The sequence below is a fragment of the Macaca fascicularis genome, chromosome 2 (assembly GCF_037993035.2).
Source record: "Macaca fascicularis isolate 582-1 chromosome 2, T2T-MFA8v1.1".
In the NCBI taxonomy this organism is placed as follows: Eukaryota; Metazoa; Chordata; class Mammalia; order Primates; family Cercopithecidae; genus Macaca; species Macaca fascicularis.
The window spans coordinates 1,041,229-1,066,173 of NC_088376.1; the positions used below are offsets into that span (position 1 = coordinate 1,041,229).

At 43.5% G+C, this 24,945-nt stretch overlaps 2 protein-coding genes across 45 annotated transcripts in view; both read right to left on the minus strand.

Annotated features, from left to right (window-relative positions):
* LRCH3 (leucine rich repeats and calponin homology domain containing 3) overlaps positions 1 to 12,293 on the minus strand; it is a 101,606-nt gene extending 89,313 nt beyond the window's left edge. For all 35 annotated transcript variants that reach the window (XR_012430448.1, XR_012430442.1, XR_012430440.1 and 32 more), the window contains exon 1: positions 12,014 to 12,293. Coding sequence is in view for 22 of the 35 variants with exons in the window: in XM_074030392.1 (XP_073886493.1) it covers positions 12,014 to 12,275 (262 nt within the window). In the remaining 13 variants the exon portion in view is untranslated. The remainder of the gene's footprint in view (positions 1 to 12,013) is intronic.
* A 6,987-nt stretch (positions 12,294 to 19,280) lies between these two features.
* Positions 19,281 to 24,945, minus strand: part of FYTTD1 (forty-two-three domain containing 1) — a 50,607-nt gene continuing 44,942 nt past the window's right edge. For all 10 annotated transcript variants that reach the window (XM_074030646.1, XM_074030645.1, XM_074030643.1 and 7 more), the window contains one exon: positions 19,281 to 21,742. In XM_074030646.1, the coding sequence (XP_073886747.1) occupies positions 21,644 to 21,742 (99 nt within the window). In that variant the 3' untranslated portion in view covers positions 19,281 to 21,643. The remainder of the gene's footprint in view (positions 21,743 to 24,945) is intronic.

A 24,945-nucleotide genomic window follows, 5' to 3' on the forward strand; every position in this document is an offset into this window, starting at 1 on the left:
GTGAAAGTTTCCAAATACCTAGAAATTGACATTTTGAGAGACAAACTCTTAGCACATGTAACATCATTTCTCTTATCCTCTATGATACCAATTTAAAAAGTTCTGAATGCTTGACTTTTTCACGCCAAAGAGAACCATACCCACTAGTATTATCCTTGAGAATGTTCTGATTGAATTCTACGTATCATTGAAACCTCCAGGGTCCCCACTGAAACCAGTTACTTTATAGTGCAGTCAGGTGTCACTATTTCCAAAGCTATGAAAGTGAAGAGGCTCTCAATCATTCTTTTCGCCTTCTCATTCACGCATCCATTCATTCAACAAACACTCAAAAGTTAAACACCAACAAACTGGATAACTCAGAAGAAACGCATAAATTCCTAGGAACATAGAACCTGCCAAGATTGAATCATGAAGAAACAAAATCCGAACGGATTAATGAGTAAGGACTGAATTAGTAATAGTCTCTCACCAAAGAAAAACCATGGTTTCACTGCTGAATTCTGCCAAACAAATGAAGAACTAGTAACAATGCTTCTCAAACTCTTTAAAAAAACTGAAAAGAAAGGAATACTTCCAAACTCAGTTTACGAGGCCAGCATTACCCTGATACCAAAGCCAGATACAAAAAATAAAATTACAAAAGCCACTATCACTGATGAACACAGATGCAAAAATCTTCAACAAAATGTAACACAGCAAGAAGGCCCTCACTAGATGGCAGCACCTAGATCTTGATCTTTCCAACCTCCAAAATTGTAAGCCAACAAATTTCTACTCATTATAAACTACTCAGTCTGTGGTATGCTGTAATAGCAGCAAAAAATGGACGAAGACACCACTCTAATCCCTGGAACTGTGAATACAGGATCTCATACCCCGACTATCTTCCTTATGTGGAAGAGGGGATTTTGCAGATGTCATGACGTTTACTAATCAGTTGACTTTAGAATTAAGAGGCACAATCTTGGTAAACCCAGTCTCATCACATGAATGCTGTGGATAGCAGCAGCAGAGGTCTGAGAAATTGGAAGCACGAGAAGTGTTGATGACACACCAATGCTGGCTTGAGGATAGACAGGGCCATGTTGTAAGAATGCAGGTGGCCTCCAGGACCTGAGAGTGGCCTGAGGCTGACAACCAGAAAGGAAATGAGAACCTCAGTTTTATAACCACAAAGACTGAATTCTGCCAAAACTTGAATGAGCTTGGAAGCAAACTGTTCCCCAAAGCCTCCAGGTAAGAGCCCAGCCTGCCAACACATTAGTTTCAGTCTTGCGGAACCTTGAGTCCAGACTCCTAACCTATGGAACTATAATAAATGGGTGGTGTTTTAAGCTGTTAAATTTGTAATAATTTGCTACTTAGCAACAGAAAACTAACATACCTCCTCCAAGAAGCTGCCAATCTAGAAGAAAAGATGATATTGTGTACTGTGACAATAGAAAAATGTGCACAGGGTATTAGGGAAACAGTAAGTGCCTAACTGAGGGGGAGGACGGTAGAGAGAGGAAGAGAATTTAAAAAGAGATGGCCATGAGAAATACATGAGTTAACAATGAGGAAGTTAGCCTCAACAAAAGTAGAACATAAATGAAAAGTGAATAAATCATAAACGTACAATTCAATTTTTAAAAAGTAAAACATGAACAACCATATAATCACCACCAAGGTCATGAAACAGAGTATTTCCAATACTTCAGAAATACATCCCTGACTCCCAACACAAAGCCCCCTTTCCTAATCACAGCCTTTTGCTCCTCCCCTAGAGGGAACCATCGTCCTGATTTTTATGGTAATTATTTCCTTTTCTTCGTACTTTTAGCACTTACATTTTTGTTTTTGAACTTTACTAAATATATTTGTACTATATATATTATGCTTCACACTTCACTTTCTCGACATTATGTTTCTAAGGTTCATTCCTGCAATTGCATATAGTTATAGCTCATTCATTTTCTTGTCTTTTTTTTTTTTTTTTTTTTTTTTTGAGATGGAGTCTCACTCTGTCACCCAGGCTGGAGTGCTGTGGTGTGATCTCAGCTCATTGCAACCTCCGCCTCCAGGTTCAAGCGATTCTCCTGCCTCAGCCTCCTGAGTAGCTAAAATTACAGGCGTCTGCCACCACGCCCGGATAACCTTTTGTATTTTTAGTAGAGATGGGGTTTCACCATGTTGGTCAGGCTGGTCTCGAACTCCTGACCTTGTGATCCACCCGCCTCAGCCTCCCAAAGTGCTGGGATTACAGGCGTGAGCCACCACACCCGGCCAGCTCATTCACTGCCACACAATTGATTTATCCATTCTACTGGTGATCATCACTTAAGTTGTTTCTATTTTGTCAAATACGAATAATGCTATGGACAGTCTTATACATGCTATATATCCTGGTATACATACACACAACTTTCTCTGAGGGATATATCTCAGAGTGGAATTTCTGGGTCACAGAGTATGTATAAATATATGTATTTATATGTATTACATGTATGTTAAACCTTCCTGGATCGTTCCTAAGCATTTTCAAAGTTGAGGCACCAGTTCACACTCCCACAAGCTCCCACAGCATCGTGTGAGTCTCCACTGCTCCACGTTCTTTCCAGTACTTGGAATCATCAACTTTTAGAGTACCCACTGTGGTTTTATTTTCTATTCTCTTGATTACTGATGAGGTTGAGCACCTTTTCAAATATTTATTGGCCATTTGGAATTCCTCTTTAGTAAAGTACTAGTTCAAGTGTTTTCTCAGTTTTCTACTGGGTTGTCTTTTTCTTGTTTGTAGAAATTCTATAAATATTCTGGATATAATCTGTTGCATTTATTGGAAATCTTAATAAGACTGTGGCTGACCTTCCCACTCTGTATGATATGAAAATCATTTTTTAAAAACTGTGGGGTTTTTTTGTTTTTTGTTTTTTTGAGACAGTGTCTCACTCTGTCGCCCAGGCTGGAGCGGAGTATAGTGGGGTGATCAGCATGATCTCAGCTCACTGCAACCTCCACCACCAGGGTTCAAGCGATTCTCCTGCCTCAGCCTCCTGAGTAGGTGAGTTTACAAACACCTGCCAGCACACCTGGCTAATTTTTTTTTTTTTTTGGTAGTTTTAGTAGAAACGGGTTTCACCATCATGGCCAGGCTCGTCTTGAACTCCTGATCTCAGGATCCACCCGCTTCGGCCTCCCAAAGTGCTGGGATTACAGGCGTGAGCCACTGCACCCAGCCTGTTTGTTCTTTTTGTTTGTTTGTTTGTTTTAACGGAGTCTTACTCTGTCACCCAGGCTGGAGTGCGGTAATGCGATCTCAGCTCACTGCAACCTCTGCCTCCCGGGTTAAGCAATTCTGCCTCAGCCTCCCGAGTAGCTGAGGCTGGGATTACAGGCACGCGTCACCACAGCTGGCTAATTTTTGTATTTTTAGTAGAGATGGGGTTTCGCCATGTTGGACAGGGTGGTCTCAAACTCCTGACTTCAGGTGATCCACCCACCTCGACCTCACAAATTGCTGGGATTACAGGCATGAGCCACCGCACCTAGTCAAAAACCTGTTTTTAATGGGAAAATCTATTATCCAGTCTTTAAATAAGAAGTAAGTTAAAATCCAAGGTTTAAGACTTCCTTCAAACAAAAATTTAGAAATTGTGAAAAGCAAAGAAGAAAGTTAAAAGTGAATAGGGAAATGCTTTAAATTTTTAGGACTAGTTTGATTCTAAAATTAGTCGCACCTCATTTGATATTGCCGGCTGCTTCAGGAATTCAAAATAATATTCCTTTGTGTGAATTACCACATTGACCATACATTTTTCCCAAGCACAACTGGGATATTTCACAAATGAACTGCAAAGAATGAGAAACATGTATATAACCATACCACTTAAAGTCATACTTGATGTTATAATATGAAGTAACGTTAACCATCCAGCTCCCAAATACAGCCACTGTAAAAGGAACTGGAACCTGGGAAATCCTTGGCCCCAACACTGCTGCCACTCCCCTACTCTCAACACTGGTCTGATGGTCATCTATGGTTCATCTTCTTGCCTCCCCTAAAGAAACCATCCTACTACCTCCCGTTCCCTTTTAAAAACAATCCCAGGGGAGTCTAACATACTATCCAACATAACTTCCAGCAGTGATGAGAAAGTTCTAATATCTGTGCTGTCCAACATGACAGACAGGAGGTGGGTCCAAGGTACTGTCCAAAATGACATATGTGGCTAGTGAGCACTCAAAATGTGGCTACTGCAAATGAAGAATCGAGTTTTACATTTCTATTTTAATAACCACTTACGGCTAGTTGTTACCATACTAGACAGCACAGTTCTAGAAAAATTCATAGTGCATATACTGCGATTGTTACAAAATAGACATAAACAACGATCCAAGAAAAAACACAATCTCAAATTAAGACCTGGTACTCTAGTCCGTATTTCCAAGACTAATGAAACCATAATTTTGTGAGTTACAGACTGCCGCCTTGGAAAATTAAATGGCATTTTAGCAGTCCTCATCCTTCTTACCTAGAAAGTATTAATTTCTTGAAAATTTTCTCATAGCTCCAATAACACTGCATTACTTTGGTTCACCTGCTACATGTCAATTTGTTTCCTTTTTGTGTGTGTAACCTTAGTCCACCTCCCCACAGCATCCTGCTCTCACCTGTAGGCTTTACCGCAATGTTGAGTCTTTGGTTTCTTGTTTTCTGTATTTCATTCAAGTTTACTTCTAGCTTCAGCTATGACTCTTATTTGCCTTCTGTAAAACAGTATCACCTCACTATATAACCTTAAGAATATCATTTAATCTGAGATTGCTTCTCTCTTATTTTTATTTATTTATTTTTTGAGACAGAGTCTCACTCTGTTGCCCACACTGGAGAGCAGTGGCGCCATCTCCACTCACTGCAGACTCAGTCTCCCACCTCAGCTTCCCAGGTAGCTGCGACTACAGGTGCATTCCACCAAAACTAATTTTCGTATTTTTTTTTAAGAGATGAGGTTTGCAACGTTGCCTAGGCTGATCTCCAACCCCTGGGCTCGAGCGATCCACCTGCTTCAGCCTTCCAAAGTGTTAAAGTGCTAGGATTACAGGCGTGAGCCACTGCACCCAGCTTCAGATTGCTTCTCATTTGTGAAATAACTCAGAAGGTCACTATGGTTCCTTCTGGTTTTAGGATTTTTCTTTTCCTTCCTTCCTTTTTGAGTCTAGCTCTGTTGCCCAGGCTGGAGTACAGAGGCACCATCTCGGCTCACTGCAACCTCCGCCTCCCCGGCGCAAGCAATTCCCCTGCCTGTCTGCTGAGTAGCTAGGATTATAGGCGCCCGCCAACGGCAACCAGCTAATTTTTGTATTTTTAGTAGAGACGGAGTTTCACCGTGTTGGGCAGACTGGTCTCGAACCCCTGACCTCAGGTGATCCACCTGCCTCGGCCTCCCAAAGTGCTGGGATTACAGGTGTGAGCCACTGCGCCTGGCCTAGTTTTAGGATTCTGTGAATTCTAGTACAGGCCTAGTTACTGAATCTTTTTTCTGTTTTTGTTTTTTCCCAGACTGACTCCTCTTTCCACCTTTTAAAATGCTGGTATCTCCCTGAGTTGGCAGTGCCTACCTTTTCCATACTCTACGTCCTTCCTCCAAGAATCTTATAAACTCTCACTATGACTCTCTTGAATTTATTCCACAGTCTTAACCTCACTCTACATTTTTTTTTTTTTTTTTTTTTTTGAGACGGAGTTTTGCTCTTGTTGCCCAGGCTGGAGTGCAATGGTGTGATCTTGGCTCACCGCAACCTCTGCCTCCAGGGTTCAAGCAATTCTCCTGCCTCAGCCTCCCAAGTAGCTGGGATTACAGGTGTGCACCACCACACCCGGCTAATTTTTTGTATTTTTAGTAGAGAAGGGGTTTCACCATGTTAGCCAGGCTGGTTTTGAGCTCCAGACCTTGGGTGATCCCACCTCGGCCTCCCAAAGTGCTGGGATTACAGGCATGTGCCACCATGCCCAGCTAATTTTTTGTATTTTTAGTAGAGACAGGGTCTCACCATGTTGGCCAGGCTGGTCTTGAACTCCTGACCTCGTGATCCACCCACCTCAACCTCCCAAAGTCTCACTCTACATTCTAAAACTCTAGTTTCTATTTGTCCCACATGATTCACTAGCTGTGGTACCAAGCCTTCAAAGATATTGGGCAAACCAAAGAAATTATAGGAACCTAACTTGTCAGTATAATTATTGATCAATAACACAAGTTTTAGGGTCAAATGCATCAGAAATTGAATCCTAGTTCTGTCACTTATTAGCTGTAAGACTTTGATCAAATTAATCTCCTGACCCTCAATTTTCTCACATGTAAAATGGGGTCAAAAACTCACTATGGTTGTTTTTGTTCATGTTTTATATATAATATATATATATACACACACACACACAGAGCTTAGCACAATACCTGGAATATGTTAAGACCTCAATAAATGTCAGCTACTATTATAAGCAATAGCATTACTATCTTTCTAGTCTTACAGTTTAAAGTTATCTTGGACTCCTTCTGTCCTTTATTTCTTAAATAAATTCAGTCAGCATTTGTACATTTTCATTTACCAGTATAATCTCAGTGTACCAGGATTTCGTACCCTCACAGCTTTCTACTATGCAGCTACCCAACCAGATTACTAGATTTAAAAATATTCATAAGGCCTCATGTTTGTTTCCTCTACATTACCCAGCATAAAAGTTTAGCTATTATACAATTCAAACAATCCTTCCACCTGTCTATCTCCCCATTAGATCTCTTGAGTGCTTTCAGGGCAGGGGATGTCTTGGTCCTCTTTGTACACTGATAACTGCCAAAATCCTTTAGTCAAGAAATGTCTGTTGAATGAATGCTGACCTGTCTCTAAACCTATCGGCTATCTAGCTTCCTCATATGTGAAAGGCAGCTCTTATAGTCGCTAATCCAATAATTTATTTTGACCAAATTGGTCTCATCACAGTATCATGATGAGCGGTTTCACTGTATTAGTCAGGACCTTTTTATCATCAAAAAATTCTGGCCGGGTGCGGTGGCTCACGTCTATAATCCCAGCACTTTGGGAGGCCGAGGCGGGCGGATCACAGGGTCAGGAGATCAAGACCAGCCTGGCCAATATGGTGAAACCCTGTCTCTACTATATATATAAAAATTAGCCAGGCGTGGTGGCGGGTGCCTGTAATCCCAGCTACTCAGGAGGCTGAGGCAGGAGAATTGCTTGAACCTGGGAGGCAGAATTTGCAGTGAGCCGAGATCACGCCACTGCACTCCAGCCTGGGCGACAGAGCAAGACTCCGTCTCAAAAACAAAATTTTTTTTACTCACCTTAAGCAGAAAGGAGAATTTACTAGCTCACATAATCTGAAAGTACAGAGATAGCACTGACTTTAAGCATGGCGGCTGACCCAAAGGTACAAACACTGCCATCAGAACTTGGTCTCACTGTCTCCATCTTTTGGCTCTGCTTTCCACTTATTGGTAACTTCCAGGCTCACATCCTATTCTCTCAGCAACCCCAGGACTCAAAGCATGCCTCTTTCTCAACAGTTCAACAAAAAATTCAGTTACTTATCTGTGCTCATTGCAAAATGTGCCCACCTCTGAACAATCACTACGGCCAGAGCAATGGACTGCAGACTGACTGACCATGAGCTGGGCCTGAGTCACTGGCATACCGTATGTCAGGGTGGCGTTCACTTAACTGAGAGGGTGGTTCCCTGGGAAAATGGGAGTCCTGTTACCAGAAGGGATTGAATGATGGCCTGGCAAAATTAACTGATGTCCCTTATACTCTGACATTTTTTGCACGCTGTCCACCACTGCCTACAATGGCTTTCCTTCTTGTTTCTGCTTGCCCAAATCCAAGTTATATCCTTTCTGCTTCAAGAAGTCTTCTGTGATTTCTTGTCCACTGTATCAAGTCACCCATTCCCAAATAAATATTCCCCGTTTCCAAAAGATTAACCTTTTTCATTTTTCTTTTTTTTTTTTTGAGATAGCACTTACTCTGTCGCCCAGGCTGGAGCGCAGTGGCACAATCGCAGCTCACTGCAACCTCCGCCTCCTGGGTTCAAGTGAGTCTTGTGCCTCTCACACAGCTGGGATTACAAGCACCCGCCATCATACCTGGCTAATTTTTGTATTTTTAGTAGAGACCGGGTTTCACCATGTTGGCCAGACTGGTCTGGAACTTCCGATCTCAGGTGATCCGCCCGCCTTGGCCTCCCAAAGTGCTGGGATTATAGGCGAGAGCCAGGCCCGGCCAGATTAACCTTTTAAAATAAAGAGTACAGAAAGTCTCAAGAAAACGTTCCCAATAAATTCAAAATCATGTCTAATTATAAATATGGGTAATATATGCTGTTCCCTAGGATATGAATTCGAAGGACAACAGCTCTACCATGTACCCGCTATACATTATGAGGGAACAGTATGTGAGGCAACTTTTATATATTAGCATTCAACTAATTTTACTTGGCTTTAAATTTTCTATAAGGTCTAAGCTACCTAATAACTACCATAAGTTGGTCCCGAATTAATCAAAGTACCTGCCATAAAAATAGACTATGGCTTTTGGAGTCACCTCAAACTAGAGTAAAATCATGGCTAATACCCTCTTCTCTGTCCTTTAGCCACAGATCTTTGAGCAAAGTGTTGAATATCTCTAAATGCTGGTTTCCACCATCTGTAAAAACAGGAACAGCAATACCTATTTCTACATGAAGAGGCTGCACGGTACAGTGGAAAGAACAGAGTTAGACGAACCTGGGCCAAAATTCTGCCACTGATACTATAGAGTGATAATAGCTACAATCTGGGCCAAAATTCTACCACTGATACCGTAGAGTGATAACAGCTACAACCTGGGCCAAAATTCTACCACTGATACTATAGAGTGATAATAGCTATAACCTGGGTCAAAATTCTGCCACTGATACTATAGAGTGATAACAGCTACAACCTGGGTCAAAATTCTACCACTGATACCGTAGAGTGATAATAGCTACAACCTGGGCCAAAATTCTGCCACTGATACTATAGAGTGATAATAGCTACAACCTGGGCCAAAATTCTGCCACTGATACCGTGCAGTGGTAATAGCTACAACCTGGGCCAAAATTCTACCACTGATACCGTGCAGTGGTAATAGCTATAACCTGGGCCAAAATTCTACCACTGATACCGTGCAGTGGTAATAGCTACAATCTGGGCCAAAATTCTACCACTGATTCCGTAGAGTGATAACAGCTACAACCTGGGCCAAAATTCTGCCACTGATACCGTAGAGTGATAACAGCTACAACCTGGGCCAAAATTCTGCCACTGATACTATAGAGTGATAATAGCTACAACCTGGGCCAAAATTCTACCACTGATACCGTGCAGTGGTAATAGCCATATGACTTTCTCTAGGTGATCCCTCACATGTAAAGTGGGGATAATATTTAATCCACAAATTGTTGTGTGCCTTTAACAAGGCAATATATTTCAAAATATCTAACACAATGAATCACAAATAGTGAATACCCAATAAATGACGTCATCAGCATTATGTTTAAAACAATTCAGAGACTGGGTAATGACTAAGGTCTGCCAAATATTTTTTATATTTCATAACCGATTACTACATATTAGAAATGAATCTAGTCTAATAGGTTATAAAATGCCTTGTAATCTTCTTTTTTGCACTTTTTGACCAGATAAAAAGTCAACTAAAAAATGTGGTTTCTATAGAAAACTATTAAAGTGTGGGCAACGCCATACTTAAAAACTCAGGGCACAGTAAGGAAAAACCTCTTTGGTATTACTTATTATTCTCCATAAATGCACTTGGATTTTCTTAGTCAATAAAATACTTCTTAAGGACTCAACACGTTGCTCCTAGAACTACTGAAAAGCAGGTGAGATAATGGGCTAGATAGACTCCTGTAATCAACTTGTTCTTTAGCTTCAGGCTTGATGTAGTAACACTGAAATGACTCACACCAATATGAAATCACTATACCATATAGCCATCTCCTAAACAGAAGCAGGAAATCTGGGGTATGAACGATAATTTTAGATGCTGTCTACCAGAACACACACAAAAGGCAAGTGGCTGCTCATATTTACCTTAGCAAGAAACTTTAATGTAATTCACTAAAAAATATTCAGTTCAACTGTTTCCAAAAAGAGATTAAATAAGCAGGCATTTAATTTCTTCTATTTTAAACTATAGCAAAAGTTTCTTTGGAAAAAACAGCTTCTTGATTTAGTTTAACAGTTTTGTTTATTTTTCCAAAATGAGTGAATCATATGTAATACTTATCAACTTTTAACGGCTGCAAAGCATAGAAAACGTGCTCAATCTAAGATTTTAAAATAAAATAAGACACCAAGTACTGCCAGCCACAGTGGCTCACGCCTGTAATCCCAGCCTTTTGTGAGGTTGAGGCCAGAGGATAGCTTGAGCCCAGGAGTTGGAGACCAGCCTGGGCAACACAGCGAATCCCCATCTCTACAAAAAAAAAAAAAAAAAAAAAAAAAAATTGACTGGACGCGGTAGCTCACGCCTGTAATCCCACACTTTGGGAGGCCGAGGCAGGCGAAATCACCTGAGGTCAGGAGTTCGAGACCAGCGTGGCCAACATGGTGAAATCCCGTCTCTACTAAAAATCCAAAAATTAGCCGGGTATGGTGGCGGGCGCCTGTAGTCCCAGCTACTCGGGGAGCTGAGGTGGGAGGATCACCTGAGCCCGGGAGGCAGAGGTTGCAATGAGCCGAGATTGTGTCATTCCACTCCAGCCTGGGCCACAAGAGCAAGATACCGTCTCAAAAAACACACACACACACACACACACACATATATATACACACATATATATATACACATACATACACACACAAAATTAGCTGGGCGTGGTGGCGCGTGCCTGTAGTCCCAGCTACTCGGGAGGCTGAGGTGGAGGCTGCGGTGAGCAGTGATGACCCTCACTGCAAACATGATGAACAACAACTCAGGCACCAGACACTGTTCCCTACAACTAAGAAAGCCAATAATACCTACTTTCTTATCCTCTTTCCTGTTTTCGAAAACATACATAACACGAAGTAATGCTTTAAAAAGGATAGCAAGCATAGATATGTTAGACTATCTTTTCTAAGGAGCTTTCTTCAACTTTTATTTTGGAGGACATGAGGAGTGGGAGAGGAAACTCAAGGGAGTCGGAAGGTGGGTTCTGGCTATTTTTACAAGTATATTTTGTAAGTCAACTAGATGGAGGCGAAGAAAAGTTCCAGCGTTCGGGTTCACTTTAAACACACCCCCGCAACACTTCTTTCGGGTTCAAACACACACGCCCCCCAAAACTTATTTCGGGTTCAAACACACACCCCCCGCAACACTTCTTTCGAGTTCAAACACACACGCCCCCCAAAACTTATTTCGGGTTCAAACACACACACCCCGCAACACTTCTTTCGGGTTCAAACACACACGCCCCCCAAAACTTATTTCGGGTTCAAACACACACACCCCGCAACACTTCTTTCGGGTTCACTTTAAACACACACCCCCAACACTTCTTTCGGAAAACCGCCAGGGCTGAGACCGACCCTCCCCGGACAACGCAGCCCGCCCGGAGGCAGCCCTGCTGCTCGGATCTCTGAGCAGCTCCATCCGGCACCCCGAATCCGAAAGGGCCTGCAGGAACCGGGGCGGGGCACGCGTCCACCCTCCGCCGCTGCAGAAGTTGAGTTTCCTCAGAAAGACTAAGAAACCATCCATCAATCACTCCGGCGCCCTTCCCCGAGATGCCGCCGCCCGCCGCCTCTCCCCAGGCTCGGGGCTGGCGCAGGCCCGCAGGGCTGGGCCGTCGGCTTCTCCCCGTTACCCGGGTCCGGACCCGGCGCCTACAGGACGAGCTCCCGTAACTCCCCGCACCCGCCTCCCCGGCCGGGGCGGCTCCCGGCGCCCGGTCTCCCGCGGGCAGAGGCGCCCCCGCCCCGCTCACCCGCCCGGGTGGTGTCCGTCAGGTCGTGGTTGGCCGCTCCCCGGGGAAACTCCCTCAGTTTCCGGCCGCTCAGGCTCAGCACCCCGGTGACCGCCGCCTCCTCCAGGGCTCGATCGAGAGAGCGGCTCCACGAGCCCGGGCCAGAACCGGGGCCTGCCCCGGAGCTTGGGCCGCAGTGAACACCGGGGAGGTTGCCTCCCGACGCTACGGTGCCAGAGTACTCGGCCGCCGCGGCCACCGCGACCAAGCCCGCGGCCGCCATTTCCCAGCCGACAACACTGGGCCCTCAGCTCGGCGCATGCGCGGCCGGACCGCTGGGTGGGCGGAGAAAGGGGCTCCCGGACCCCGCCGGTTCCCGTGACGGGCAGCACCGCGGTGCCCCCCGGCGCAGCCGGGCCTTGCCCCCGCCCACATGGCGAGCTTTTCAAGGGGAATTAAAACGGACTCACAAATCCGGAGCAGCCCCTACTCTACCCTGCCAGGGGCATTTCTAAAATGCCTCTACAAAAACATCTTCCAGACAACGCTCCGCATCAAAACTTCTCCGCCTTGCTCCCTCAGTAGTGGAGGATTAGGCTAAGCATTAAATTAAGTTTTTTTTTTTTTTTTTTTTTTTTTGAGACGGAGTCTCGTTCTGTCGCCCAGGCTGGAGTGCAGTGGCGTGATCTCGGCTCACTGCAAGCTCCGCTCCCCGGGTTCAAGCGATTCCCCTGCCTCAGCCTCCCGAGTAGCTGGGACTACAGGTGCCCGCCACCTCGCCCGGCTAGTTTTTGTATTTTTAGTAGAGACGGGGGTTTCATCATGTTGGCCAGGCTGGTCTCGATCTTCTGACCTCGTGATCCGCTCGCCTCTGCCTCCCAAAGTGCTGGGATTACAGGCGTGAGCCACCGCGCCCGGCCAGGATCCTTTCTTAACACTGTTGCTGCAGAAACTTGGATGGTGAGAGGAGAGGACCCTCTGAGATACGACCTAAACCGTTTCCCAACTTCATTGTATTACCAGATGATCTAAGTCGAGATTTGATGGACTTAACTATGGTTGCTGGAGAGAAAACAAACATGTGCTAATTGGGCTCAAAATTCTCATTAAAAACGTTATATAAATACTTTATATCATCCATCCCTTTTATAAAATAGCTCTTCTTAATGAAAATACAAGAAATATCTTCAATAGTACTTGTCCTTTTGGCAAGATTTTATTGTTGTTGGATAAAGCAAGATTAGAATAGTATTAAAATCTAAAATCTTGGTCTGGAGCCAAAACTGAGGAACAGAAAATGATCTGACCATAATCTAAATGTGGGAATTAAAGGTAGAACCGAAGATACTCCAAATTGAAACCACTCAAGTAATGAAAGAATGGAAAATGCTTCATTTAAAACCAATTAGACCTCACTTGTATTGCAACCAGTCTCTAGCACATTCTTCAGTCTGTTTTACTGAAGAAGCCATTTCTGCTGTATGACGTAAACTTTACCAACAGTCAATCAGCTAGTATTTACTATGGAAATAGAAGAGGCTGTCAATCCTTTTCCTGGAGGATTGCAATCTAATTATGGAACCCAGACAGGCCAATTAGAGAATGAGCCCAAAAAAGGGCTAAGAGTGATGGGGCTTACTTACGAGTTCAGAGAAAACTGTATCATGGATAAATTAGGTTTTGAATTAAACCTGAAGGATTATGAAGTAGGACCAACTGGAAGGTGAGACTGGAAGATGGATCAGCATGAACGCATCCAGATACGACTTATAGTGGTAACATGTGGAGGATATAAAGACCACAGATCAGAAAGTTCGGGTCAGAGAGCAAAAGAAAAATAAGGATGAGAGATCCTCTCATTCAAGCCCCAACTCTTCAATGACACCTCAATTGGCATGAATTGCTAAATGCTAGAAGGTATAAAAATGTTTAATCCCAGTGCCAAAGTTGATTAGTTAAAAGAGCTGCCCAGAGAGCTGTTCTATAAACTCTCAACACATTCTAGTTACTTCAGCAACAAGTTCCATGATACATAATATGTTATGAGCGTGGGTCACAATGGTGGGTGACGTATTTGTCATCCCCAGCAAATAACATTTATCCGATGCATATATAGGTTTTTGTTATCCTGGGCTTCCTAAAATTGTTATTCGAAAGATATTAAGCTATTTAAGGGCAGTTTTTAATTTATGTTTTTAGGTAAATTTCAACTACAATGACTAATTTGTCTATTCATATATTCCATACTAATGCTACAATGCTGTAGAATTAGTTGCCAGATGTACCTTTTCAAATGCACTATTGTCATCCGATTGCTTATTACCTTCTACATCTACACTAAATTCTATCAAGTTCTCTGTAACAGGCCTCATTCCTCCTATCTACATGTATGAACACATCCATTGTAATAGCAACATACTATGCTAGCCCTGAACTGACCAAGCTTATAGATTAATGTTTGAATATTCAACAAGATTTTAAGGTCCTTAATATAGTAAACTCTATGCTATCCTAGGACTGAGTATATTTTTAGGAGTTAAAAAATTAGTCAACCCTTGCTTGTGCCTGTAATCCCAGCTACTTGGGAGGCTAAGGTGGGAGGATTGCTTGAGGCCAGGAGTTCAAGAGGCCTGAGCAACACAGTGAGGGCACCCCACCTCCCACCCCGGTCTCTAACATTTTTTTAAAATTAGCTGGGCGTGGTGGTGCCTGACTGTAGTCCCAGCTACTTGGGACGGTGAGGCAGGTTTGCTTGAGGCCAGGAGTTGAGGCTGCAGCAAGTTATAATTGTGTCCCTGCATTCTAGCCTAGGAGAGAATGACATCCCATCTCTAAAAATGAAAAATAATTTAAAAAAATAGTAAAAATGAGTGGAAAGCAGTAGAAACTAAAGATAGATTACGTACACACACAGGAGACGTTGTGAGGAAAGAAAAAAGAATTACAATTTTTGGGTCAGGTGTGGTGGCTCACACCTGTAATCCTAGTACTTTGGGAGGTCAAGGTAGATGGATCACCTGAGGTTGGGAGTTCGAGACCAGCCTGACCAACATGGAGAAACCCCCTCTCTACTAAAAATACAAAATTAGCCAGTTGTGGTGGCGGGCGCCTGTAGTCCCAGCTACTCGTGAGGCTGAGGCAGGAGAATTACTTGAACCCAGGAGGCAGAGGTTGTGGTGAGGCGAGATTGTGCCATTGCACTCAGCCGGGCAACAAGAGGGAAACTCCATCTTGGAAAAAAAAAATTACAATTTTTAAGGAAAACAGGGTTCCTAAATCAGTAGATCCCTGTCTTTATTAAAAATATAAAAGTTAGCTGGGCATGGTGGCGGGTACCTGTAACCCCAGTTACTTGGGAGGCTGAGGCACAAGTGCTTGAACCCGGGAGGCGGAGGCTGCAGTGAGCCGAGATCACACCACTGCACTCCAGCCTGGGCAACACAGCAAGACTCTGTCTCAAAGAAGAAAAAGAAAAAAGAAATGTAGATATTTAAAAGCCAAAAGAAACACCTGCGCATACGGGGGAAACTGAAGATGTTATATATACTATTATATGAGAACAAGTTCTAGGTAAAGGAAGGATGGGAGGCAAGATAGAGGAGCAGTTAACGTTGCAACTTCTAAGGATTTGAGGCTTCAGCTGCCAAGTAAGGGTAGACTATGAGGGAATTCTTACCCTACTCCCTCCATCATCTCCACAAAGTAGGTGACAGCGTCTTATGAGAAAGAGAAACCGGAAATGGAAATGGAGTCTTTGTGGGGAGTTCACCAAAGAGTCTACTGATGAATAAAAGAAATGATGAAAGATAGTGGCACAAAGGCCAGGAGCAAAGTGGTTTATAGGGATCTGTAACTTCTTCCATCACTGGTCTGTGGTCTGGGAGCAGAAGCTGAAAAAACAGGCAGCGCAGGTTATTCAGTGTAAGCAATTGATACAGTGTACTTCCCAGCTTCTTCCTGTTTATTTTACAGACTGAAAGTTAACTCATTCAAAAAGTTTCACTAAAATCTTAATCTTTCCAGCTCTGCGCTACACTATACCATGCAAAGGTTATGTCCTCCCTTCCCTCTTCTACTCACTAGAAATTTATCACGGCCACTCCTTCTAAGACCCCACTTCTGGGCCGGGCTCCGTGGCTCGTGCCTGTAATCCCAGCAGTTTGGGAGTCAGAGGCGGGCGGATCACCTGAGGTCAGGCGTTTGAGACCAGTCTGGCCAACATGGTGAAACCTCGTCTCTACTAAAAATACAAAAATTAGCTGGGCGTGGTGGCACGTGCCTCTAATCCCAGCTACTTGGGTGGTTGAGACAGGAGAATCGCTTGAACCCAGGTGGCAGAGGCTGCAGTGAGCCAAGGATCACTACTGCACCCCAGCCTGGGCAACACAGGAAGACTGTCTCCAAAAAAAAAAGACTCCACTTTTAGGGCAGGCACAGTGGCTCACACCTGTAATCCCAGCACTTTGGGAGGCTGAAGTGGGCAGATCTCCTGAGGGTAGGAGACCAGCCTGGCCAACATGGTGAAACCTCATTTCTACTAAAAACAAAAATTAGTTGGGCGTGACGGCTCAAGCTTGTAATCCCACCTACTCAGGAGGCTGAGGGACAAGAATCGCTTGAACCCGGGGAGGATCCTGGGAGGCAGAAGTTGCAGTGAGCCGAGATCGTGCCACTGCACTGCAGCCTGGGTGACAGTAAGATTCCATCTCAAAAAATAAAAAAACTCCACTTTTATAAACTCAAAGCAGTATGAATAGGATTGAGGTAAATCCCATTCTCTTCCTTGCTGAATACATTTATATATTTGCTGAATATATTTAATAAATGTTTGATCCTTCCATTGCTTACTCCTTTAAAAAGAAGTCCTAATAATTGACTTTTTAAAACTTTAGGCCGGGCTCGGTGGCTCAAGCCTGTAATCCCAGCACTTTGGGAGGCCGAGATGGGCGGATCACGAGGTCAGGAGATCGAGACCATCCTGGCTAACACAGTGAAACCCCGTCTCTACTAAAAAATACAAAAAAATAGCCGGGCAAGGTGGCGGGCGCCTGTAGTCCCAGCTACTCGGGAGGCTGAGGCAGGAGAATGGCGCAAACCCAGGAGGCGGAGCTTGCAGTGAGCTGAGATCCAGCCACTGCACTCCAGCCTGGGCGACAGAAAAACAAACAAACAAAAAAAAACAAAAACAAAATCTTTATACAGGAAAATTCAGACAACATGATTCTTTTCTCATTAAAAGGAAATGGAGTAAGTAGAAATTACACATGCACACGAGGAGAATAGCTTCCAACTAACCTTTAAACACTGGTACATCTCATCTGAATACACTCAGAAGAAGACATTTCAGTCCCAGAATGGCATCACATTTGCTTGTGTTATCAAGCTTCCTATTAAACATAGGTAGAAAATAAGCTGTAGGCCGGGTGCGGTGGCTCCCGCCTGTAATCCCAGCACTTTGGCCCAGGCAGGCGGATCACCTGAAGTCAGGAGTTTGAGACCAGCCTGGCCAACATGGAGAAACCCCATCTCTACTAAAAATGCAAAATTAACAGGTCGTGGTGGTGGGCACCTGTAGTCCCAGCCACTCGGGAGGCTGAGGCAGGAGAATCGCTTGAACCCAGGAGACGGAGGTTGGGGTGAGCTGAGATCGCACCATTGCACTCCAACCTGGGCAACAAGAGCGAAACTCCATCTCAAAAAATAAAATAAAACTGTAGTGAGAAGGGAAATAAAAGATATCAGAAGTCTACAAGTTCTAAGTAAACCTTTAAATCCCTATTAATGGTCCACCATAGTCCACAATTCTTGTAGTAAATGCTGTTGATTGAAGTATCATTTTTTTAAAAAAAGGAGCTAGTTCCAAATTGATCTATCCAAAAAGAACCCTCTCTAAAGGAAGCTTTACATGCTTAACTGCTTTTTCACAGTGGCAAGAAAAAAATAATTCTGATGAAAACTGAAAGCACTACTGATCAGAAATGAATTATTTTCTGCTTTAATATTACCAATATGGTATTCATTTTCTCTACTGCCAAGTGAGTTATTTTTTCTCTAATCTCTTTGTAGTAAAAATAAATCAACAAAAATTACTCTGGGCCTGTATATTTTGTGTGAATTACAAAGCTATTAACAGCAAAATATTAATAATTAGATATACACACCTATTCTAATAAAAACTAGCCACTGAGGATTGAAGCTTGTTTCCTCAGACATAGTATTTTATGATTGGCTTAAACAGTTGACCCCTTGAACAACGTGGCTTTGAATTACTTGGTTCTACTCACAAGCAAATTGTTTTGAACCAAAAAAAATCTTGGAATGCAAAATCCATGTACACAGTGGGCCAACTTTTCGTATACACAGGTGGACTTCAGTATTGTGCAGGGTTGGGTATATACAAGGGTCCTGGAACCAATCCCCCATGTATACTGAGGGACAACTGTAATTAAAATTGTGGTGAAGAGTTTATGCCTGCTTTTAAAAACTGCGTATCTGATTAGGAATACTGGACTTTTCTAACAGGTAGAATATATTTACTTACCATGCTAAAAATGCTAAAACATGGCTATTACCAATTCTTAGGTATTTGAAAACCATACACCATTCCACTATTTTCTGTGGGTGTTCAATTCACAGAAGCAGTTTATTATCAATTAAGAATTAGAAGATCTGAGCTCAAAAAATAACTCTGCCACACGCAACTCTTAAAAACACTGGCACTCACTTTATTAAGATGTAAAAGGAGCGGTAATCCAGTATTCTGCATTGCAAAGTATATTGGATTCTTTTCTTTTTTTTTTTTGAGACAGAGTCTCACTCTGTCACCCAGGCTGGAGTGCAATGGCATGGTCTCGGCTCACTGCAATCTCTGCTTCCTGGGTTCAAGCAACTCTCCCGCCTCAGCCTCCTAAGTAGCTGGTACCACAGGCACATGCCACCACACCTGGCTGATGTTTGTATTTTTAGTAAAGATAGGGTTTCACTGTGTTGGCCAGCTGGTCTTGCTCCTGACTTCGTGATCTACCTGCCTTGGCCTCCCAAAGTTCTGGGATTACAGGCATGAGCCACCCTACCCAGCCTGGATTCTATTTTTTAGATTCATTTGTTGGAGCTACAAATGAAATCATCAAAAGAGAGACGGATGCTAATAGGAGAGACTAGAGTGAGTTACTAATTCTGCTAGTAGATAACGTTTCACACCCTAAAAACTACAAATAACCACTACAAAGTTCTTCATAACATAGAATAATCTAAAAACCACAACTCAATCTTTAGAGCTAAGAATAAATCATGTGAAACCTGTAACATTTTATTTGTTAAAAATGAACAGCTTCAGAATAGATCTAAATGTAACTTTTCCAAAAAACACCAAAAAGTACAGTGTAAAGCACCTCCTCATTAAATACAAACTTCCGTTTTGTGATGCACTGCATCAATGTTTTGCATATACCTTGATGCAAAGAAAATTTTAAGTTGCATCCTGTTTTTTAAAAAAACCAAAACTTAAGAACTGAACAAGGATTACAACCACATTCCAATAAAGAAAATTTTCCTTCAACAAAGCATATTGTTTTGTTTATATACATGTGACCACCAAGAGTTTTAATTTAGTTGTACCAAAGGCAAAACATTATACTTAAAATTAAATTACAGATGCATGAAGAATAAAAGTTTAATATACCAAAGACAATTTGTTATTTGATGCACTCAATGTCAGTATTTGGGGCAATTTTTAAGGTTTTCCAAAAAAATGGCATTAATAGCTCTATACAATAGGTAAGAACAGGAAAATGAAAACACTTTTATACCATATTTTCACAAACCGTTCTAAAGACAGCAAACTCGAGCTCAGCTGCTTTTCCTTGCTTTAAAATAAGCTACCAGTAATTCTAAATCAGACTAAAATGTACTGTTCCTAGACCAAATACAGGCATTCATACTTGCAAAAATGTTTTGCAATGGGTTCTTGGCCTATATGAAAAGCATCAAATAGCTAAGGAGAGACTAGAATTTATTTTCAAATTCTGTGACTGACTTCCAATAATCACTTATCAGTACAAGTACCAGCAAAATATCAGATATTAAGGATCAGATTTAATTCTTTGGTATAAGCGTGAAAACTGTTACTGATAGCTTTCCATGGCTAGCATAAATCATTAAGTAACTCAAGAAGCATGAGAGGCAACAATGAAGTCTAGTATACAATGCAAGGCAGGCCAAGAACGATGTTTGTTTTACAGGAAAAGTCAACACTAACAATCTACTCCTGAGAAACTAACACCTATTTAGATGTTTTTAACATAATGGCAAACTAAAACGTCAAGCTTCAAAATGACCAAACTTGTAAGGTATAGCTGGAAGATTTTGCTGCATTTGGCATTATACCGTAATTTACAGTATACAACATCTGAGGACTCAGTACTATCTTGGCACAGACTCACTTCTCCCACTCCCTCAGAGGTGGCAGGTGGCGGGGTGGTGGGGGAGGGCCTTTGCTCCCCATAAATGCCTGGACTTTAATTTATACCATGTAAGAAATCAGTGAAAGGTAAACAACAAGGTTAATGTAACTCTATTATAAATTTTGCATTTTTTCTGTGACATATACAAGTATATTTTTGTTTTTGGAGCTATAAATTATTTAATTTTGCAATCTTCAAAGCTCATAAATTTCAACTTTTCAAATAAGAAATGTTAACTTCAAATAAGAAGTCTAAGACTTTATGGCTATTAATTTTACTATCAAAATATCCAAGGGACTCAATTCAATGTAATAGTTATAATTCTTCTAAATATCATTTGAATACTTTGTGGACACTAGACTCAAGACTATGCTAAATCCAAACAGTACACCTATACTGGGTTTTGAAGTTTTTCACCTCAACTACCTGTCCTTCAACTTGCTACTTACTTCCTCTCATGCCTTCGTTTATTAAACACAAACTGTCATTTTTTAAAAACTGGATCTTCTCCTCCAAGGCCCTATCAGATAACCTTGTAAATATGCATTTATAGCCTTTAACACCAACATTTTAAACTGAGACTAGTACCTAGAGTCACATTTCTTGTTAAAAGTTCAGCACTAAAGCTGTATAATTCCAGGGGATTACACTGTCTGAAAAATGAACCAAGTTCTAGATATTCCCATAAATCTTAAAACCCAAAACTGGAATTCTAATACATTTTTTTTGTATCTCTAATGAAGAAAAGGCAACTGTACTGACTACATCAACACTATTAAAGGGTAAGTGACAGCAACAAAGGGACCTACTCATGTTTCTGAAGACCAAGATTTACCATGACGAAGTCTAAAATATGGGCAAAGGTGATGAGATCCTGAATACCACTATCATAAAAAAATCAATTTCTATCTTTCTGTCTTCCTTCTGCTGCATGAGGAACCAAAGAAGTCAAACAGATGATTGTTCTGTCTGAGCCAACCATGAAATCTTCAAGAACAGATAGGTATAATCCCTATTATTCTTTCAGGGCATTATTTTATACGTTAAAAAAAAAAACTTCAAAAATAAAAATAAGAGTTATTTAGCCTTGTGAATATTTTGAAGTAAAGTTTCTTGAATTTCTGTGATGAACTCTTCAAGCAATTCAACTTTTCAGAGTCATCTCTCAAAAGTTCCTTTGACATGGGACCTATCCCACGGTTACAAAGCGGCTTCCCCCTTTGTTGTATGTGAGAGTGGCTCTTTGTTCCTTCAGGATCCCAAACCGCTCGTTCAACGTCATCCCTGTCTAGAGAAAAGAAAAAAACAAAAACAACAACAAAGCAACAATTAACAATTTTACTGAAAGCCATATTTGCTTTGGAACAATAATGTGATCTTATGATTAATTAAAAGTAACGACAACTAACATTTTACTATTATGTGTATGACCTCATATAAAGCCTACATTATATACTATATAAAACACACATATGCTATAATGCCTAGAAGTCATACACCCAAAGCCCCTATCTGAATTATTTTCAGGCTCTGTAAACACTGCCACCAACTCATGATGTCACTGATAAAATAACTCTTCAGACCTGTAAATATTTTATAGCAAATTCTCTTGGATTACGGTGAGTTCAACACAGAAATTCAAATGCAAATGAAAATCTGTTTTTTTAATTAACAACAGCATCTATAAACTATACCATTTCTGGAAAAAATAATAGTAACAAAATAAAAATAAGCAAAACAAATTTGGTCAAATTTTTTTTTTCTTATTTTTTTATTGAGAGAGTCTGTCTGTCACCCAGGCTGGAGTGTAGTGGTGCAATCTCAGGTCATTGCAACCTCCACCTCCTGGGTTCAAGCAGTTCTCCCACCTCAGCCTCCCGAGTAGCTGGGATTACAGGCACGTGCCACCACACCCAGCTAATATGTTTTATTTTTAGTACAGACGGGGATTTTCCATGTTGACCAGGCTGGTCTCAAACTCCTGACCCCAAGTGATCCACCCATGTTGGCCTCCCAAAGTGCTGGGATTACAGGTGTGAGCCAGCGCACCAGGCCAATTTGGTGAAATTTCTATCCATCCTTCGTATCTTCAATTTCACATTATTTCAAGGAATATCAAAAAACCATCTGACAAAATCGAATACCTATTCATGATAAAAATTCTCAGCATATCGGGAATAGAAGGAAGTTTCCTCAATCTGACAAAGAGAATCTATTAAAAAAAAAAAAAAAAAAAAAGAAAAGAAAAAAAGAAACTGGGCCAGACATGGTGGCTCATTCCCGTAATCCCAGCACTTTGGGAGCCTGAGGCAGGCGGATCAAAAGGTCAGGAGTTCGAGGCCAGCCAGGCCAGTATGGTGAAACCCTGTCTCTACTAAAAATACAAAAAACTTAGCCGGGTGTGGTGGCGCATGCCTGTAATCTCAGCTACTCGGGAGACTGAGGCAGGATAATTGCTTGAACCCAGGAGGCAGAGGTTGCAGTCAGCCAAGATCACGCCACTGCACTCCAGCCTGGGCGACAGAGCAAGACTCCATCTCAAAAAAGAAGAAGAAAAAAAAATATATATATATATATACGGCTAATATCATACTAAATGGTGACATATCTATTGCCTTCTCATCAGGCTTTGGAACAAGGCACGCATACAAGTATACATCTTAACCACTTCTACTCAACATTGGACTGGAGGTCCTAGCCATTGTAACAAAGCAAGAAAAGGTTTAAAGATTGGAAACGAATTAGGAGAATGAAACGATTGTTTACACAGAAAATCCCAAGCTGGGCAGCCACAGAAGGCAGGCAGATGGCTTGAGCTTAGGCGTTCAAGACCAGCCTGGGAAATGTAGTGAAACCCTATCTGAAATCCTGTCTCCACAAAAAATATAAAAATTAGCCAAGTGTGGTGTGTGTGCCTGCATCCCCAGGCGTGGTGGTGTGTGCCTGTATCCCCAGGCGTGGTGGTGTGTGCCTGTATCCCCAGGCGTGGTGGTGTGTGCCTGTATCCCCAGGCGTGGTGGTGTGTGCCTGCATCCCCAGGCGTGGTGGTGTGTGCCTGCATCCCCAGGCATGGTGTGTGTCCCTGTATCCCCAGGTGTGGTGGTGTGTGCCTGTATCCCCAGGTGTGGTGGTGTGTGCCTGCATCCCCAGGCGTGGTGTGCGCCTGTATCCCCAGGCCTGGTGGTGTGTGCCTGCATCCCCAGGCATGGTGTGTGTCCCTGTATCCCCATGTGTGGTGGTGTGTGCCCTCCCCAGGTGTGCGCCTGCATCCCCAGGCGCGGTGGTGTGTGCGCCTGCATCCCCAGGCGCGGTGGTGTGTGCGCCTGCATCCCCAGGCGCGGTGGTGTGTGCCTGCATCCCCAGGCGCGGTGGTGTGTGCCTGCATCCCCAGGCGTGGTGGTGTGTGCCTGCATCCCCAGGCGTGGTGGTGTGTGCCTGCATCCCCAGGTGTGGTGGTGTGTGCCTGCATCCCCAGGCATGGTGTGTGTCCCTGTATCCCCAGGCGTGGTGGTGTGTGCGCCTGTATCCCCAGGCGTGGTGGTGTGTGCGCCTGTATCCCCAGGCGTGGTGGTGTGTGCCTGCATCCCCAGGCGTGGTGGTGTGTGCCTGCATCCCCAGGCCTGGTGGTGTGTGCCTGCATCCCCAGGCCTGGTGGTGTGTGCCTGCATCCCCAGGCCTGGTGGTGTGTGCCTGCATCCCCAGGCCTGGTGGTGTGTGCCTGCATCCCCAGGCGTGGTGGTGTGTGCCTGCATCCCCAGGCGTGGTGTGTGTCCCTGTATCCCCAGGTGTGGTGGTGTGTGCCTGTATCCCCAGGTGTGGTGGTGTGTGCCTGTATCCCCAGGTGTGGTGGTGTGTGCCTACATCCCCAGGTGTGGTGGTGTGTGCCTGCATCCCCAGGTGTGGTGGTGTGTGCCTGCATCCCCAGGCGTGGTGGTGTGTGCCTGTATCCCCAGGTGTGGTGGTGTGTGGCTGCATCCCCAGGTGTGGTGTGTGCCTGTATCCCCAGGCGTGGTGGTGTGTGCCTGCATCCCCAGGCATGGTGCGTGTCCCTGTATCCCCAGGCCTGGTGGTGTGTGCCTGCATCCCCAGGCATGGTGTGTGTCCCTGTATCCCCATGTGTGGTGGTGTGTGCCCTCCCCAGGTGTGGTGGTGTGTGCGCCTGTATCCCCAGGCATGGTGGTGTGTGCGCCTGTATCCCCAGGCGTGGTGGTGTGTGCCTGCATCCCCAGGCGTGGTGGTGTGTGCCTGCATCCCCAGGCGTGGTGGTGTGTGCCTGCATCCCCAGGCATGGTGTGTGTCCCTGTATCCCCAGGTGTGGTGGTGTGTGCCTGTATCCCCAGGTGTGGTGGTGTGTGCCTACATCCCCAGGTGTGGTGGTGTGTGCCTGCATCCCCAGGTGTGGTGGTGTGTGCCTGCATCCCCAGGCGTGGTGGTGTGTGCCTGTATCCCCAGGTGTGGTGGTGTGTGGCTGCATCCCCAGGTGTGGTGTGT